The sequence below is a fragment of the Aquarana catesbeiana genome, linkage group LG11 (genome assembly GCF_042186555.1).
Source record: "Aquarana catesbeiana isolate 2022-GZ linkage group LG11, ASM4218655v1, whole genome shotgun sequence".
Lineage (NCBI taxonomy): Eukaryota > Metazoa > Chordata > Amphibia > Anura > Ranidae > Aquarana > Aquarana catesbeiana.
In genome coordinates this window covers 211,757,752-211,777,822 of record NC_133334.1, presented here as the reverse complement: position 1 = coordinate 211,777,822, position 20,071 = coordinate 211,757,752, and the positions used below count along the sequence as shown (strand labels likewise).

Here is a 20,071-nt window from a genome sequence, read left to right as displayed (position 1 = left end):
AAGGGAGAGGAGAAAGCACTCAACAGCTGGTAATGCCTGGGTGTGGTGATGTCACCCGTAGGCTCCTATGGCCCATCCTTTGTTGACACTTCCTCCTTTCTCTGTAGCCACCGCTGGCTGACCCATGAGAGTTGGATCATGTGACCGAACCAGAGCAGGCCTGAAAATAGGTAAGTACATAAATATTTTCATACAAAGGTTAGTCAGCATAGGTGTTAGGAGGGGGAGGGTTCATGTAAAATGGGAGTTCAACAAAGCTGTCAGGCGAAGCTCAATGTGTAACTCCAGTCAGAGGAAAGGTTCTCTCACTCCATGTTAGGGCTGGGCTCCTGCTATTTACTAGCAGGTCTTTATTTTAGTGTACAGAAGCTACTCAGCTGTCGGTTAATTACCAGCCATCCATTGTTTCCACAGTGACTCACCTGGCTACTATTATCTGTCTCATTAGTCGAGCCTACAGCCAGCCTCCTTTGGCTATTTAAACAGCTTGGCTCATTTGCTCCGTGCCCTTGCATGGTCAGCATCTTCAGTGTGGTCGTATGTATGACTTCACCTGGCTGACGTCTCTTTTGATTCCTGCTCCTCCTGATTTTTGGCTCCTGACCACGCTGACTTTTGGTTCCCTGATACTGGCTTGTCTGATTACCCGCACTGGCTTCCAAACCCTGGCTTCTGTTTTTCGCTACGTTCCTAAACGGTTATTTTTTCTATTACGTTAAAGGTGTGATTTTAACTGCATTTTCTGTCTCTGTCTGGTTTATAGTTCCTGACACCTTCTGCTTAGATGACACCTCTGTGAACGAAACCTTAAGCCTAGGTTCACATTGGTCTGATTTGGCATGCGATTTGACATGTCAAATCGCATGCCAAATCGGCGGCTATTGCCAGCAATAGTAGTTCTTGGACTAGTTTTGGCGACTTCGGGTGCAATTTAAATAGACATCTGGGCAGGAACACCGCACAGATGCCTGTCAAATTGCCCCCGAAGTCAGACTGCATTGCCGCATGATTTCTAGCCTGTAGCAATGTGAACCTAGGCTAAATAAAGGTAAATCTCTAGTGGGTATACTAACAGCCATAAAAACACGTTAGTGGAGTGAAAAACTAGAGCCTCTAAACGTATTGCTGCCTGTGCAGAGAGAAGAATTTTTTTGTTTTGTTGTGTTTTTATTTTTAGATATTTTTTTTTGAAAAGTTTGTAATTTTCAACAAACACAATCAGACACTCTTACAATTACCAGCACAATAACAACAGCATGAAAATCAAAAAATACTGCATAAAGGGTAAGAAAGGCAAAACTTTACAAAATAAAGACAAAAACAATAAAAAATAGTTGCTCTATAAGGAAAGCAGCAGTTTTTGCATAAACTTATAAAAGTTGACAAGCAAAAAGGAATGAAAAAAATCTACATGACTAAATGAGAATGCCAAAAAGCTCTCTTTCCACACTTTACAAAGAAAACTCTTACAAGAGCCTTTACTTTTGGAATTTACCACCTGACCTTCTCCATATCTACCCAACTCTACAAGTGATCGCCGCTGGCGATGCTTTCAAGAGCGTGGCTCCCCGATTCATATATATTGGCACTGCCACTGTATTGAACCCTATTCGAGGTTGGCCCATGATCCTCTACAACGTCTCCTTGACACGAACATGTCCCAAAAAGGCTAAAAAAACAAATGCGCCACATTCTTACAGTAGCAAAATGTTTCGTAGCAATGGTAGCCACACAATGTTGACACTTTGGGCCCAATTTGGACATTTTCACCTAGGAGTGTACTCATTTTTGTTGCCAGCGGTTTAGAAATTAATGGCTGTGTGTTGAGTTATTTTGAGGAGGCAGCAAATTCACTGTTATACAAGGTGTACACTCACTACTTTACACTGTAGCAAAGTGTCATTTCTTCAGTGTTGTCACATGAAAAGGTATAATAAAATATTTACATAAATGTGAGGGATGTACTCACTTTTGTGAGATACTGTATGTTCCAATACTTCTGTACGCTGTACAGCATCTTGTCCGGGCACTCTGGCACACAGACCTGACAGCTTCTGCAAATCATGATTGTGGGAGATGATTTTTGGGAAACATATATGGTTTACACTTTCCTGATCTATGAAACAAATCCCAGTTTACAACCGAGCCATTCATATGGCTAATTCAGTACTGGCAGACTATACTGCAACAGTCAACATTATATTTACATTACTTGTGTTTAACCACCTCCCGCCCAGGGACGTCATATGACGTCTTTGATTTTGAGTGGGGATATCTGCAGACATCATACAGATATCATCTTTTACAACAGGCGATTCTGTGCACCGTAAGAATAATCAAAGCGGCAGTTCAGCAACTTGATCATTCTTACAGGCAGCGGGAGGGGACATCCCCCTCCCGCCACCCTACAGTGCTTCTTCGGGCTCGCCCGTGCCGGAGAAAGAATCCGCCGCCGCCAGATGTCGACCATAGAAATTTACGGTGATCAGATGGTCCCCAGTCATCTCCATGACTTTTGGAGGCCCGGCGGAAGTAAACAAAGCCGAGAACTCGGCTGGACAGAAAGACATTGCTCATTTTTTTTATCTCATTGTATACAGCCTGGATCTCTCCATAAAGAGGACCTGTCAAGCACCATTCTTATTACAAGAGATGTTTACATTGCTTGTAATAGGAATAAAAGTGATAAAAAAAAAAAATTTAAAGAGAAAGTGTAAAATAAAAAAATGTAAGTAAAATAAACAAAAAAATTAAAAATTTAAAGCGCCCCATCTCCGTGTGCCTGCGCACAGAGGCGAACGACACGCGTAAATCGCACCCGCATATGTAAACAGCATTCAATTCACACATGTGAGGTATCGCCACATGCGTTAGAGCGAGAGCAACAATTCTAGCACTAGCCCTCCTCTGTAACTCTAAACTGGTAACCTGTAAAAAAAATTAAAGCGTCACCTATGGAGATTTTTAAGTACCAAAGTTTGGCACCATTCCCCAAGTGTGCGCATTTTTAAAGCGTGACGTTAGGTATCTATTTACTCTGCGTAACATCATCTTTCACATTATACAAAAAAATTGGGCTAACTTTACTGTTTTGTTATTTTTTAATTCATGAAAAATTGTTGTGCAAATACTGTGTGATATAAAAAGTTGCAATGACTGCCATTTTATTTCGTAGGGTCTCTGCTAAAAAAACATATATAATGTTTGGGAGTAATTTTCTAGCAAAAGAAAAGATGATTTTTACATGTAGGCGTGCCAGAATAGGCCCAGTAAAGAAGTGGTTAATATGTAAAGTCTGCAAGTGCTAAAAAAGCCACATCTCACCTCCTCTAGCAGGGTTACCATAGTTATCAACATTTCAAAAAAAAATGTCAAGGGGCACCTTTTTCACTTTCGGCATGACATTGTAGGCAGAGAATGTATTTTAATTAGGGTGGGGCATTCATTTTAATTGGGCATGGTTTTACAAGAGGCATATCATTAACCTAATGGTATACTTTAATAAAGCATACAGTGGGGAAAATAATTCCTTGATCCCCTGCAGATTTTGTCCATTTGCCCATTTACAAAGAAATGAAGGGTCTATAATTTTTATTATACTTGTATTTTAAATAATGGATACAGAATATCAACCAAAAATCCAGAAAAAAAAACACGATACAAATGTTATAAACTGCATTTGCATTGCATTTCAGTGAGTAAAATAAGTATTTGATCGCCTACCAACCAACAATAATTCCGGCTCCCACAGACTGGCTACAGTATGTGCTTATGTGGTACACAGATTAGTCCTGTCAATTTAAGAAGGTGCTCCTAACGACAATTCATTAGGTGTATAAAAAACACCTGTCTACAGAATCTCTTTCTTCCATTCAAATCTCATTATCATGGGCAAGACCAAAGAGCTGTCAAATAACGTCAGGGACAAAATTGTAAACCTGCACAAGGCTGAAATGGGCTACAAGACCATCACCAAGAAGCTTGATGAGAAGGAGACAACTGTAGGAGTGAGTATTCGCAAATCTGAAGAAATATAAAATAACCATCAATCGCCATCGGTGTGGAGCTCTGTGCATGATTGTGCCTCATGGGGTAAGGATGATCATGAGAAAAGTGAGGGATCAGCCCAGAGCTTGTGAACGATCCCAAGGCAGTTGGCACCACAGTCACCAAACAAACCATTGGTAACAATACACCGCCATCAATTGAAATCCTGCCAGCAAGGTCCCCCTCCTCAAGAAGGCACATGTTCAGGCCTGTTTAAAGTTTGCCAATGAACATCTACATGATTCAGAGAAGGATAGGGAGAAAGTGCTTCTGTGGATATCCTATGGTTATTATCTTTGGCTAGTTTTCACCAACGGTCCCCCACGTGGAGGCTGGATAAGCTAAGATGACCTGCACCTAATGTGAGGGGTAATAAAGCTCACAGATGTGAATATAGACCTTGATAGGTTTTTGGATCTGGTAAGAAGACATTTTTGCCTCATCTGTCTAAGCACTGGGTGTTGCACTGAATTCAAGGACTTTGCACTTTATCACTTTATGGGTTTTGGTGTCTCATATATATATTTGTTATTTTTATTTTATTTTATTTTTTAATCATGTATTCAATTGTATTTCAGAAGACAGCGCAACACATTTTTTATATAATATTTTGGATTTTGCTGTGTACAATATTGTGAGTGCTGCTGTCAATTTAATCATTTTTAATCAATTCACTATATACACTAAGCGCATTATCTCTCTATATCAATATTCCATAATGACAATGTGAACAAAGCTTGTTTGAAATCTTTGAAAATGCATTAAAAAAAAAAATCACATGTACATAAGTATCCATAGCCTTTGTAATGACACTCAAAATTGAGCTCAGGTGCATCCTGTTTCTACTGATCATCCTTGAGATCTACAGCTTGATTGGAGTCCACCTGTGGTACTTTCTAGGGGTGCAACGGATCGTCACCGATCCGTGATCTGAACGGTTCAGCCTGTTCGGATCGGCATGCATGCGCTCCACGGAGCGCGCCGCCGCCTCAGCCTTAGGAAAGGCCGTGGTTTCAGCCTAGCTCCGGAGCGGCGGCCATCTTGGTACACCCGGCGGCCGTTTACCACGTGATCGCTCCGTCAATTGACGGAGTGATCACTTGTAAACAAACCGGCGTCATGTCATGACGCCGGTTCCTCTCTCCCCTCTGTGTACTGATCTGTACAGTGGAGGGGAGAGATCAGATGGCAGCAGTGCCAATACTCTGCAATGCCCTGACAATACTCTGCAATACCCTGCTAATACCCTGCTAATACTCTGCAATACTCTGCCAATACCCTGCAATACTCTGCCAATACCCTGCAATACCCTGCTAATATATTTTTACAGTGGGGGAGATTGTGGATATTACAGTTGGGGAGATTGTGGATATTACAGTGGGGGAGATTTTTTTTTGTTGATCCGAAAATGATCCGAACCGTGACTCCTGATCCGAGGAACGATCCGAACCATGAGTTTTTTGAGCTGTTGCACCCTTAGTAAATTCAGTTAATGAGGCATGATTTGGAAAGGCACACACCTGTCTATATAAGGTCCCACAGTTCCAGTGCATGTCAGAGCTCAAACCAAGCCATGAAGTCCAAGGAATTGTCTGTAGATTTCAGTGACGGGAATGTATCGAGGCACAGATCTGAGGAAGGGTACAGAAAAATGTCTGCACTACTAAAGGTCCCAATGAGCACAGTGGCCTCTATCATTCTGTAAATGGAAGAAGTTTGGAACCACCAGAACTCTTGCTAGAGCAGGCTGCCCCGCCAAACTGAGCGATCGGGGGAAGAAGGGCCTTAGTCAGGGAGGTGACCAAGAACCCAATGGTTACTCTTACAGAGCTCCAGCATTTCTTTGTGGAGAGAGGAGAACCTTCCAGCAGAACAACAATCTCTGCAGCACTCCACCAATCAGGCCTGTATGGTAGAGTGGCTAGACGGAAGCCACTCCCCAGTAAAAGGCACATGACAGCCCGCCTGGAGTTTGCCGAAAGGCACCTGAAGGTCTCTCAGACCATGAGAAACAAAATTCTCTAGTCTGATGAAACAAAGATTGAATCCTTTGGCCTGAATAGCAAGCGTCATGTCTGGAGGAAACCAGGCATCGCTCATCACCTGGCCAATACCATCCCTACAGTGAAGCATGATGGTGGCAGCATCATGCTGTGGGGATGTTTTTCAGGGGCAGAAACTAGGAGACTATTCAGGATCAAGGGAAAGATGAATGAAGCAATGTACAGAGACATCCTTGATGAAAACCTTCTCCAGAGCGCTCTGGACCTCAGACTAGGGCAAAGGTTCATCTTCTAACAGGACAACAACCCTAAGCACACAGCCAAAATAACAAAGGAGTGGTTAAAGGACAACTCTGTGAACGTCCTTGAGTGGCCCAGCCAGAGCCCAGACTTGAACCAGATTGAACATCTCTGGGGAGATCTGAAAATGGCTGTGCACTGACACTCCCCATCCAACCTGATGGAGCTTGAGAGGTCCTGCAAAGAAGAATGGGAGAAACTGCCCAAAAATAAGTGTGCCAAGCTTGTTGCATCATACTCAAAAAGACTTGAGGCTGTAATTGGTGCCAAAGGTGCTTCAACAAAGTATTGAGCAAAGGCTGTGAATACGTATGTACATGTGATTTTTTTTTTTCATTTTTTAAATATTTTTAATAAATTTGCAAAGATTTCAGACATACTATTTTCACGTTGTCATTATGGGGTATTGTTTGTAGAATTCTGAGGAAAATAATTTAATCCATTTTGGAGTAAGGCTGTAACATAACAAAATGTTGAACAAAGTGAAGCGCTGTGAATACTTTCCAGATGCACTGTACTGCCAAGGCAACAAAGGAGTGGCTCAAGAAGAAGCACATTAAGGTCGTGGAGTGGCATAGCCAGTCTCCAGACCTTAATCCTATAGAAAATTTATGGAGGGAGTTCGAGTTGCCAAGCGACAGTCAAAAAAACCTTAAGGATTTAGAGATGATCTGTAGAGAATAGTGGACAAAAATCCCTTCCCATTCCCATGTGTACAAACCTGGTAACCAACTACAAGAAGCGTCTTACCTCTGTGCTTGCCAAAAAGGGTTTCTCCACCAAATACTAAGTCATGTTTTGCTTGGGGATCAAATACTTATTTTACTCACTGAATTGCAATTCAATTTATAACATTTGTATCATGAGTTTTTTTTCTGGATTTTTGGTTGATACTCTGTCTCGATCATTTAAATATGCCTATGATAAAAAATGTGGACCCTTAATTTTTTTGTAAGTGGACAAACTTACAAAATCTGCAGGGGTTCAAATAATTATTTTCTCCACTGTATATAAGAGAGGTAGTTATGGGGCTAAAGCATTACAACAAAAAAATTTATGAAGTGAGCAGAATATAGCAGCAGGGCAGTCAGTGAGCCGTATGTAGTGGCAGGGCAGTCAATGAGTAGTATGTAGTGGCAGAGTGGTCAATGAGCAGTATGTAGTGGTACGGCAGTGAGCAGTATGTAGTGGTAGGGCAGTAAGCAGTATGTAGTGGTAGGACAGTAAGCAGTATGTATTGGCAGTGTGGTCAGTGAGCAGTATGTACTGACAGAATGGTCAGTGAGCAGTATGTAGTGGCAGGGTGGTAAACGGTATGCAGTGGCAGGGCAGACAGTAAGTAGTATGTAGTGGCAGAGCAGTCAGTGAGTAATATGTAGTGGCAGAGGGTCAGTGAGCAGTATATAATGGTGGGGTAGTCAGTGAGCAGTATGTAGTGGCAGGGTGGTGAACAGGATGTAGTGGCAGGGCAGTCAATGAGCAGTATGTAGTGGCAGAGAAGTCAGTGAGCAAAATGTAGTGGTGGGGCAGTCAGTGAGCAGTACGTAGTGGCAGGGGGGTGAACATTATGTAGTGGCAGGGCAGTTAATGAGTAGTATGTACGGACATAACGGTCATTGAGCAGTATGTAGTGGTGGGACAGTCAATAAGTAGTGACAGGGTGGTAAACAGTATGTAGTGTCAGGGAAGTCGGTGAGTAGTATGTACTGAAATAACAGTCAGTAAGCAGTATGTAGTGGTGGGGCAGTCAGTATGTAGTGACAGGGTGGTGAACAGTATGTAATGGCAGGGCAGTCAGTGAGCAGTATGCAGTAGCAGGGCAGTCAGTGAGTAGTATGTAATAACAGAACAGTCAGTGAGCAGTATGTAGTGGCAAAGTGGTGAACAGGATATAGTGGCAGGGCAGTCAATGAGCAGTATGTAGTGGCAGAGCTGTCAGTATGCAGTATGTAGTGGTGGAGTAGTCAGTGAGAACTATGTAGTGGCAGAGCGGTCAGTGAGCAGTACGTAGCGACAGGGTGTTGAACAGTATGTAGTGGCAGGGCAGTGAGTAGTATGTAGTGGCAGGGCGACCAGTAAGCAGTATGTAGTGGCGGGGCAGTCAATAAGCACTATGTAGTGACAAGGCGGTCAGTGAGCAGTATGTAGTGGTGCTGTACCCATTGAGCAACACATAGTGGCAGTGCAGTGAACAGTATGTAGTGTTGGAGTAGCCAGTGAGCAGTATGTAGTGTCAGGGCAGTCAGTGAGCAGCATGAAGTGGTGGGGCAGCTAGTGAACAGTAGTGTCAGAATAGTCAGTGAGCAGCATATAGTGTCAAGCTAGGGCAGAATGCATTGTCAGGCTAGGAAAGTATGTACAGTGCCTTGAAAAAGTATTCATACCCCTGAAATTTTCCACATGTTGTCATGTTACAACCAAAAACGTAAATGTATTTTATTGGTGATTTCATGTGATAGACCAACACAAAGTGGCACATAATTGTGAAGTGGAAGGAAAATGATAAATGTTTTTCAAAATTCTTTACAAATAAATAACAGAAAAGTATGGTGTGCATTTGTATTCAGTCTGATCTGACCTGTCTGGTGTGTTCCTTGGCCTTCATGATGCTGTTTGTTTACTAAGGTTCAAACATCAGAGGGCTTCACAGAACAGCTGTATTTATACTGAGATTAAATTACACACAGGTGGACTCCATTAACTAATAATTTGACTTCTGAAGGCAATTGGTTCCACTAGATTTTAGTTAGGGGTATCAGAGTAAAGGGGGCTAAATACAAACGCACTCCACACTTTTCAGATAATTATTTGTAAAAAAAATTGAAAACCATTTATAATTTTCCTTCCACATCACAATTATGTGCCACTTTGCTTTGGTCTATCACATAAATCCCAATAAAATACATTTATGTTTTTGCTTGTAACATGACAAAATTAGGAAAATTTCAAAGGGTATGAATACTTTTTCAAGGCACTGTAGAGTCATGGCACTCAGTCACTTACCAAACGGCTAAGGAGATGGAAGATTTCTCAACCTGCATAATTCTGGTTCCTCCTCCTCCCTCAGCTTCAGCTGTGGGATCATCCAGAGTGAAGCCGGCACCTGTGGGAGGAGTGGAGGAGGCAGCCTCAGCCCCGGCCCCATCCACCAACTCCGGCAGCCTCAAGCGAAATCAAAAGATAGAGAGTTAAAGCAGCCTCCCACCACACCCCAATGCTAACTGGATTGGCGCTCCAGTACATTTAGCTGCAATGACAAGGACACTCACTTTATATAGAAATTTATACATGATATGCAACAGCAGATGGGGAAGGGGCGAAAGGGAAGGCTTTTAAACCGTATACTAAACTTGATGTAGATGACTTCACTGACCTGGTACAGGATGGACTTTCTGCTGTGCTATCCACAGAAAGTCTCCAATGTGCAGCTTGCGTACATCAAAATTCACTCCATTTCTCTTCAGTTCTGAAACCAATTCCTGCTTTTTGTGTGCAGCACCCCTGACAAAATAGAAAAATGATTATGCAGTACCTCTAAAACATACTGTCTGGATGAAAGTCTAAGCTATGAGCAGAGCAGGACATTGCTTTAGTGCCAATGAAAAACAAGACAGACACTTTAACATTATAAAAACAGACAGGGAAGGACGCAAGACAGTCTCATAGTGTAGCAAAGCTTTATTAAATTAGGCACACAAAAAAACAAACATAGTTGGAATTGCACTCAGAGCATATGAGGGGTAAAGCCAGTCATAAACCAATCAAAATGTGTCTGGTTCAGCAGGAACTGGCTGAATTTTGATCGGTCTATGGGCAGGCTGATTGTACTGAAGTCAATTTATTGGCTATAGCTGTGAGCAGTGATTATTGTATTCTGACGGTAGGGAAACCTACAACTGTCAGAATACAACAGCGAAGCAGGAGGGCTTCCCCCATCAACACTGACTGTATGGATGGGGAAATGAAGAGATTTTCTTTTCTTCAATCATGCATAATGTATGGCCAGTTTAACAAGCATATCAGAGTAGAGTGCGTGCTGGATGGCTGGGAGTAATGCACAGTCTAGTGCACTGCCGCTGCACAGAGAGGGAAAGGAGGACCGGGCCACGGGAGACACTTCCACACGTTATTGCTCCTATCTCTTCCTGCTAGTCTTGGATCGCAAAGATTAATTCTGGAAATGCATTTTCGGAAAGAAGATCCCCCCTTTCTCTATAAAAACTCATTCTCAGAATTCTTTGCAATTTGAATTGAGCAGGAAGTAGCAGAAACAGTAGTCTTCTACTCTTGCAGCGGGTCCTCTTTTCCCCCTCCATGCAGTGGCAAAGCTCCAACATCCAGTGATAGTGACATAGGCTCTAGACTTTGTGTTACACCCAGGACACACTCTGCTCTGATATGCTGGTTGCCCCTAACATGACTGTGAGTGCAATTCCAACTGTTTGCTTTTATGTGTGCCTAATCTAATAAAGCTTTGCTACGTTGTGAAGCGATCTTGCACCCTTTTCTGCAGATTTCGTTCTCCCAATCCGGTTCCAAGTTGCAGCACAACTATTAGCTAGTAATAGTGAAGTATTTAGCATGCAGCGAGATTACACGTATTATACATGTGTATCAGTTTCTGCTCTCAAGAAGTTTACATCCTAAGGTCCCTAAATCACAAACATACCCCATACACATACTAGGGCCAATTTAGACAGGAGCCAATTAAAACGTTCAAAACAATGACTGAAAAGAAATGGACAGGCAGACATGTTAATAACAAACTGCAAAATATCCTATTATTTACTCATAAGTTTAATAACTGTTTTTTTTTGCCATCTATTTTCTGTTGTCCTACATACAAATATGCAATTGTGGGTTTAAATTGTTACTGTAAAAATGTACCAATGATTAATTAGGTCTAGATAAAGATGAGTGGAATCATCTTATCATTTTTATTGAGCTGCTCTAATAACCTGGTTCTAGCTACAGTGGGGAAATTATTTAAAACCATGCAGATTTTGGAAGTTTGCCCACTTACAAAGAAATGAAGGGTCTATAATTGTTATTATAGGTGTATTTTTAATGATAGAGACAGAATATCAACCAAAAATCCAGAAAAATAACACAATACAAATGTTATAAACTGAGTTGCAGTTCAGTGAGTAAAATAAGTATTTGATCCCCAAGCCAAACATGACTTAGTACTTGGTGGAGAAACCCTTGTTGGCAAGCACAGAGGTAAGACATCTCTTTTAGTTTGTTACCAGGTTTGTACACATCTCAGGAGGGATTTTGGTCCACTCTTCTTTATAGATCTTCTCTAAATCCTTAAGGTTGCTTGGCTTTTGCTTGGCAACTCAAACTTTCAGCTCCCTCCATATATTTTCTACAGGATTAAGGTCTGGAGACTGGCTAGGCCATTCCAAGACCTTAACGTGCTTCTTCTTGAGCCACTCCTTTGTTGCCTTGGTGATATGTTTTGGGTCATTGTCTTGCTGGAAGACCCATCATTGGTGTTCTGGCTAAGGGAAGAAGGTTCTTATCCAAGATTTTACAATACATGGCTCCGTCCATTGGCCCTTCAATGCGGCAAAGTCGGCCTGTACCTTTAGCAGAGAAACAGCCCCAAAGCATAATGTTTCCACCTGTGCAATTAACTTTAAATTTTGTATTTTTTTTTAATAATCTTTATTTAAGTCAGCATTATAAAAGAACAAATCAAGAATAAAGGATCTAAAAGAAATAAGAAAAACAAATAAAACAGTAACAAAATAGGTATACAGAATATAGGAATACCATCACTCGCAACATAGGTAACAGTTATTATAGAGAAACTGAGAGCTACCTCAGCACTATTAAACATAAGGGAACTCTCCTATGTCACAGACTTTTGGTCCCACTGGACATATCTCCTCTCTCGACAGACAGAGGAGCGGAGAGACCACTCTCGGGAAAGTAAATGAAAATGTGCCTAAACCTCGGATGGTGTTCTTACGGTCATAGTCAGCATTTTTCTTCCTCCGAACACGGTAAGTCGAGTTAATGCCAAAGACCTAGCTTTTGGTCTCACCTGACCACAGCACTTTTTCCCAATCCTTCTCTGAATCATTAAGATGTTCATTGGCAAACTTCAGACAGGCCTGTATGTGTGCCTTCTTCAGGAGGGGGACCTTGCAGGTGCTGCAGGATTTTATTCCATGGCGGCGTATTGGGTTACCAATGGTTTGTTTGGTGACTATGGTCCCAACTGCCTTGAGATCATTCAAAAGCTCTTCCCATGTAGTTCCAGGCTGATCCCTCACTTTTCTCATGATCATCCTTATCCCATAAGGCAAAATCTTGCATGGAGCACCAGACCGAGGGCGATTGATGGTTATTTTGTATTTCTTTTATTTGCGAAAAATCGCTCCAGCAGTTGTCCCCTTCTCACCAAGCTTCTTGTTGATAGTCTTGTAGCCCATTCCAGCCTTGTGCAAGTCTACAATCTTGTTCCTGAAGTTCTTAGTACAGCTCTTTGGTCTTGCCCATGATGGTAGGTTTGAATGGAAGAAAGATTCTGTGTACAGGTGTCTTTTATACAGGACTGGACTTGACAGGACTAACCTGTGTACCACATGAGCACATACTATAGCCAGTCTGTGGGTGCCAGAATCATTGTTGGTTGGTAGTAAATGAAATGCTTAATTTATAACATTTGTATCATGTGTTTTTTTCTGGATTTTTGTTTGAAATTCTGTCTCGATCATTTAAAATACACCTATGACAAAACATTATTGACTCTTCATTTCTTTGTAAGTGGACAAACTTTCAAAATCTGCAGGGGATCAAATAATTATTTTCCCGATTGTAACTGGCTTATGGAAATAGATTAAAGTACCCCTTTTCTCTGGCAATGGTTGCAGACGGCTACTAAACAAACTACTCAGCTTAAAAATAAATAATCAACAATGCATATTCAGTAAACTAAAACACTGCTCTAATCTGTCAGAACCAATTATTCATCCATTGAGTGCTACCATCTTGCCTTACATGCAGCATATAGAAGGTAATGCCAGACTGTCAGTTGCAGTTCACTGTCCACAAATCAAGGATTTCCTGTGACAGTCATGTATCACTGTTCTTTGCATATGTCAAGGAGTGCATCTATAAATAGGGTTCAGAGCTTTGCTGATGATCTTATATAGAGTTAAGATTTGTTAATTAGCAACAGTACTGTTTAATCTAGTAACAGTACTGTTTAATCTGCTTAAACCATGTTTTAGGTGAAGGAGAACTGTGCATGAAACAACTGAAGAAGAAATTATGAATATACCACGATATTTTAATGATTGGGGAATGGAAAGGTTCACTGTAAGATCTCCATATTGTAGTTCCAGGAACACTGCTCTACATTACTGCATTGCAAATGGATATCTCAATTGATAGTAGAGGCAGACAAAAAGATTTGAAAACCTGAAACTAGGGGGAACAGCTAAATGATAAATCCACTGTCAAGTGTAGAACACTGTAAGGTAAATTATCCTGACTTTAATTGTTGTCTTACCCTGTGGTTTCAATGAAGTCAACACAAAGAATTACATTGAAGTGTCCTGGAAGCAGTGTAAAGTCAGGCACATGGTGATAGGAGTTGAGTACAGGATCTGCACTGAGCTGCTGTGTTTCTGAAGGCTGACAAAGCGTTGTGTACTGGGGAATGCTGCAAAATATAAAAGACCCTCAGCAACACATCGCCAAACACCAGAAATAATACAGAGTGGAGCAAAACTTCAAGAATGGCAGTCGCTAATTGCATTTTATCCTTAAAGCTGAACTCCAGGCGGATATAAAAATAATCTATGCAGAGATGTATTCATAAAAAGAACAACAGTGGTTGTAAAGGCAGAAGGTTTTTCACCTTTCGCATTCTATAGTTAGGTAAAAATCCTTCTGCATGCAGCTCCCTTCAGATCCCCTAAATACATAACGGAGCCCGGTCTTGGTCAAACTATGTGCACGAAAGCCCTCTCCCTCAATGGCTCAGACACAGCAGCTGTAGCCACTGGCTCCTACTGTTATCAATCACAGCCAGTGAGGAGGAAGCAGGGGGAGGGGGCAAGCCCCACTCTGTGTGTCTTATTGACAGACAGAGCGGGGCTCAGGAGCAAGCACCCATGAGTGTTCCCATGGTAAATGGCTTGCACATGGCGGGGGGGGGGGGGGAGAGGAGCCAGGAGTGCTGGTGGGGTGAGGCTGCTCTGTGCAAAACTATTGCACAGAGCAGCAGGTAAGTATAACATGTTTGTTATTTTAATTAAAAAAAAGATTAGCCTTTACAATCACTTTAAGTACCCAAAACAGACTTGGTGTTAGCCTTTGACAATCCCCTGCACAGTTAAACTCAGACTGGGAGATGGAGGGGCAGCATCAGGGGCAAATCAGATGTTCTGAATGCACATGTGCCAACAGCAGTAGTGAGTAGAATCAGCTAGGGACTCTGTCTGATACTGCTTCTTCACTGTCCAATCACAGGTTAGGGGCAGGGAGAGAATTATACGGGTTTGCTTTATTGCAGAAGATAAAAATCAGTTAAAGTGAACACAAGTTTTCTTCAAAAAGGAGGTAAATCAGGCACTTTACAAAGCTATTTAATAAATGCACCAAGTTATAGAAGAAAATTAAAGTGGTACAGCGCAGTCCAGCAACAATGCTAGGTTCACACCTGTGCCTCTGCTTCTTCATGCATTTCTTTGTGCATTTTTGGAGTGCATTATCATATGCAGTGCATTTTTAAAGTGTGGCAATATATTTGCATGCGTCATGCTTTTTTGGATTTGGCCAATGGCAATCTATAGTGAGGGATGCTATGTTTACAGCAACATTCCTCAAATAAAACAAACAATTGCTCAGATTTGCAGAAACACACTACAGTCCATTTAACATGGTTTCCTATGTATGTAGTTCACATCTATACTTTTTTTCTGGTTTTTGGTTCCATAGACTTCAATGGATCAAAAGCATGTATTGAAAAACACAAAATGCACCTGTAATATGCAAACTGCAACCTGCATACGTGTGAATCAGGCCTTAAGTGTTGAAAGGTAGAAACATTAAATATGAAAGTTCCCCCAAAGCAAATAATTCAATATTAGGTGGAGTCTTGGGTTGTATAGAATATGTTAGCTTCTTATATCCCTTTAGGAACAAAAAGAAGCCTCACAGTTTAGCTTTCCATTATATATTACTGTCCTTTCTTTAAAAGGTAGGCTGAACCCCCCCCCCTCCCCTGCCCCAACCAACAGCCACCCACCTACCCTATTAGGCTGGCCATACATGGATCCCTTCTGAACCGGACAAATTTCAATTCATGTATGGGCAGGCTGATTGTTTCCAAGTTGATTGATCAACTTGGGTACAACCATTATGTCTGATTTTTCTAAATACGGTTACTGCCAGCGTAAAACCATTGTATTCTGCCGGCCGGGAATGCTTCCCGCTTCCTCAGTGGCAGAATACAATAGTGCAGTGGGAGGCATTCTCCCATCAACACTGATTGTGTTGATAGAGAAATGGAGCAATTTTCTTTCCTTTCCTGGTGGCAGTAAAGACATTTTTATCATTTATGGCCAGCATTAAAGGAGAAGTATAGCCAAAGCTCGTTTGGCTGCTGTACTTTAACTATGGATCACAGAAGTGCAATTCTTTTTGCACTCCTGTGACCTGTTTTCAGCAGAAAACGGACTTCAGCCAGACTTCAGACCGATATCAGTCCAGGTACCGCGTCATCGCGACAAAGTCTGGATCCGTCAGGTGCCTGGACTGACACCCTGCTCAGCCTCTCAGCGAGCCGCTGGGAGCCTGAGCAGCCGCTCCGCCCCCTCCACAGCCCAGCTCTCCAGTGAGCGCAGAGGGGGCAGAGCAGAGAGCTGTGACTGACAGTCTGTAGCACTCTGCTCACGGAGCTCTGAAAACCAAGTGATCGGTTACATAGTTTGATCTCTCAGTTACATAGTTACATAGTTGGGTTAAAATAAACACTAGTCCATCTAGTTCAACCAAAAAAAAAAAAAAGAAAAATCATACAATCCGTTATACACAATCCTTCACAGTTGATCCAGAGGAAGGCAAAAAACCCAGCAAAGCATGATCCCAATATGCTACAGCAGAGGAAAAAATTCCTTCCTGAACCCCTGCGAAGCAATTTGGATTTTCCCTGGATCAACTTTACCTATAAATGTTAGTACCCAGTTATATTATGTACATTTAGGAAAGAATCCAGGCCTTGTTTAAAGCAATCTACTGAGCTGGACAGAACCACCTCTGGTTCTCAGTGTAGAGGCACTGGGGGACAGATGCAGCACCTAGGTAAGTATGAATCAAGAAATAAAAAAAATTCCTTTACTTTGCATTTAAGCATGTTTATCTTATTTAGCCTACAGCCACCCAGTAATAGCTGTAAAGAAAGTTGATTGTGGGAATGGCTGCAAAAACTACTGAGACGAACATATCTACAAGTGGTTGGAATTTTCTCTGCAATTATTGCAATAACACAGCGATTAGTGGTAGATTTACCTTTTATTTGTCTTATGGTAGCAAAAAAAAAAAAGAGCATATGAACACTAAAGAGATATAGTAGTTTACGTACACAACGGCTGCATTTGCTTGGATTCCCACATTATTAACATCATCAGGTACTTCATCAGAAGAATGAGAATCACTGTGCCCAACCACACTATTCTTGCCTTCAAGTAGTGGATCAGCTCCCTCCAACCTCTGTGCCAGTTCAAGCCCTTTGTCAGTCAAAGAATATCTGTGTAGAAGAGGAAATTTTCAGTATGAATTCATATTATACACACCTAACAAAAAAGGTTAACATGACTATAGCTTTAAGTGATATCTAACCCCAAAAACAGAACTTAAAATAATGCAACTAAACAGCTCTAAGAACATTTTCAGTAAGTTTGATCTTACTAGAACTGCAGTGTCCTTATCACTTCCTGAGAGCTGAACTTAAATCACAAACAAGGTCATCAGACTTTTGTAAACTTTTAATCCTTTAACTCCCTATGTAATGGAGAAGAAGACAGGAGGACATGTTTGAAGTTCAGCCTGGATGACAACCAGGGGCGGCCCGTCCATTCAGGGCGCATTTGATGGGCACAAAGGCAGCATTTGATAAAGGCAACACAATGTCCTGGTTTATATGGAAAGAAAAAAACACCTTGGGTAAGAGAGATGGCTTAGGCTAAATAACCATCTTGTCACAGTGGAACACCATAACTGTTCTTTACAGCAAAGAGCCAGTTCCAAAGCTCTACAAGCCATAGTAATGGAAGCCAGAAAAACAACCTTCTGCATTAGATTAACTAGTGGATGTAAACCCACTCTCATCCTTTCTTAAACTACTGCCATAGTGGTTATCTATAAGGATATACATGCCTCCTGAATGTGTATTTTAACTGCCATAGTGGTTATCTATAAGGATATACATGCCTCCTGAATGTGTATCTTAACCTGTCATATGTCACCCCTCTGTCGTTATGAGACCCGAAATACGGCAGATTCTGTAGGTGGGTCTGTTGTCCGAAGCTCGGTGATGTCAGTAGACTCCCCATCCACCTCTACACTGCCCTTGTCAACATGCATTTTCTCCTGTGTATTTCTTACACTGAACTTTTGCTATGATCACTAACATCCAGTCAAAACCCAGAAAAGTCACCACATGACTTCAGCATGCCCAATCATGCTGAGGTGTGGAGCAGCCAATCCTGGGAGAGCTGGAGAGGAAAGGAGGAGGGTATCTGAAGTACACTGAATGTCTCTCTCAGTCTCAGTCTCATCCTATGCATTAAGGTGAAAAAACTTCTGGCAGTCACTGACCCCTCTGCCCCCCCCCCCGTTTTACTTACCTGAGCCCCATATTTCCCTCAGTGGAGACGCACTGTCCCTCTCTGCACGGGGTCCCGCCTCTCGATTGGATAGATTGATAGCAGCGCAGCCATTGGCTCTCAATGCTGTCAATCAAATCCAATGACGCGGGGGCGAGTCCGGCATTCGTATTTATGGACGTCGAATGCTGGACTCAGGAGCATGCCTGCAAGGTAACCCCTCGGGAGAGCGCTTCTCCTAGGGGGTTAGCCGATGCGAGGAGGAGCCGCGAGAGCAGCCAAGGGACCCCAGAATAGGACGATCGAAGCCAAGCTGTGCAAAACAAGCTGCACAGTGGAGGTAAGTATGACATGTTTGTTATTTAAAATTGAAAAAAAACGAAGGCTTACAATCACTTTAACTCTTCGTGGCAAGACTGGGCACAGATGACATGAAATCCTATACTGTACAAGGTGCAAGCCTTTACATCGTTTACATCCACTTTAACCACTTCTGCCGAAGAATTTCCCCCCTTCCTGACCAGAGCACTTTTTACAATTTGGCACTGCGTCGCTTTAACTGACAATTGCATGGTCGTTTGACGCTGTACCCAAGCGAAATTTGTGTCCTTTTTTCCCCACAAATAGAGCTTTCTTTTGTGGTATTTTATCACCTCTGTGGTTTTTATTTTTTGCACTATAAACAAAAAAAGAGCGACAATTTTGAAAAAAAAAAAAAACAATATTTTTATTTTTTGCTATAATAAATATCCCCAATTTTTTTTTGAAAAACAACATTTCTTCATCATCAGTTTAGGCCAATATATATTATTCTACATATTTTAGGTAAATGAATAAAAAAGGCAATAAGTGTATATTGATTGGTTTGCGCAAATGATATAGCGTCTGCAAACTATAGGAAAGATTTATGGCATTTTTATTATTTCTGTTTTTTTTTTTTTTTTTTTAATAGTAATGGCGGTGATCTGCGATTTTTAGCGATACTGCAACATTGCGACGGACAGATCGGAGACTTTTGACACTTTTTTGGGACCATTGGCATTTATACAGCGATCAGTGCTATAAAATGCATTGATTACTGTGTAAATGTCACTGGCAAGGAAGGGGTTAACACTAGGGGGGATCTAGGGGTTAATTGTGTGTTCCCTCAGTGTGTTCTAACTGTATGGGGATAGGATTGACTAGGAGAGGAGACATATCTTTTTTCCTACTTAATAGGAACAAACGATATGGCTCCACTCCTCTGACAGCACAGGGATTTATGTTTACACACACAAATCCCTGTGCTGGCGCTCGTGCGTGTGATTGCGCGTGGCCGGCGGTGATTGTGCCCGCCAGCCATGTGCATCGGGTTCCCCTGCCATGCAGCAGGCGCGCGCGCCCTCTGGTGGCAGGAAAAGGGAACCATTCTACCCGTACAGGATTTTGCCTAGGGGGGCCATTCTGCCGCAGTATATCTGCGTGAGCCAACCGGGAATCGGTTAAAACCACTTCAGGACAGAGCCTCGTTTTGAGATTTGGTGTTTACAAGTTAAAATCTGTGTTTTGTTTTTTTTTGCTAGAAAATTACTTAGAACCAAAACATTATATATATTTTTTCTAACACCCTAGAGAATAAAATGGCGGTCGTTGCAATACTTTGTCACACCGTATTTGCACAGCAGTCCTACAAGCACACTTTTTTTGGAACAAAAATAAAAAATTTTGATTTAAAAAGACAGTAAAGTTAGCCCAATTTTTTATATTGTGAAAGATAATGTTACACCGAGTAAATTGATACCCAACATGTCACGCTTCAATATTGCGCCCACTCGTGAAATGGCGACAAACATTTGCCCTTAAAAATCTCCATAGGCGACATTTAAAAAATTC

General features: G+C 41.8%; 1 protein-coding gene across 8 annotated transcripts in view; it reads right to left on the bottom strand.

The window, feature by feature from the left end:
- The window catches only part of MUS81 (MUS81 structure-specific endonuclease subunit), a 293,609-nt gene that overhangs the window by 92,622 nt on the left and 180,916 nt on the right, over positions 1-20,071 (bottom strand). For 7 of the 8 annotated variants that reach the window (XM_073605255.1, XM_073605253.1, XM_073605252.1 and 4 more), the window contains 3 exons: positions 16,957-17,121; positions 13,879-14,031; positions 9,724-9,851 (listed from right to left, as the gene is read on the bottom strand). In XM_073605255.1, coding sequence (XP_073461356.1) covers positions 9,724-9,851; positions 13,879-14,031; positions 16,957-17,121 — 446 coding nt within the window. The remainder of the gene's footprint in view (positions 1-9,723; positions 9,852-13,878; positions 14,032-16,956; positions 17,122-20,071) is intronic. The other variant, XM_073605259.1, reaches the window with a different exon arrangement.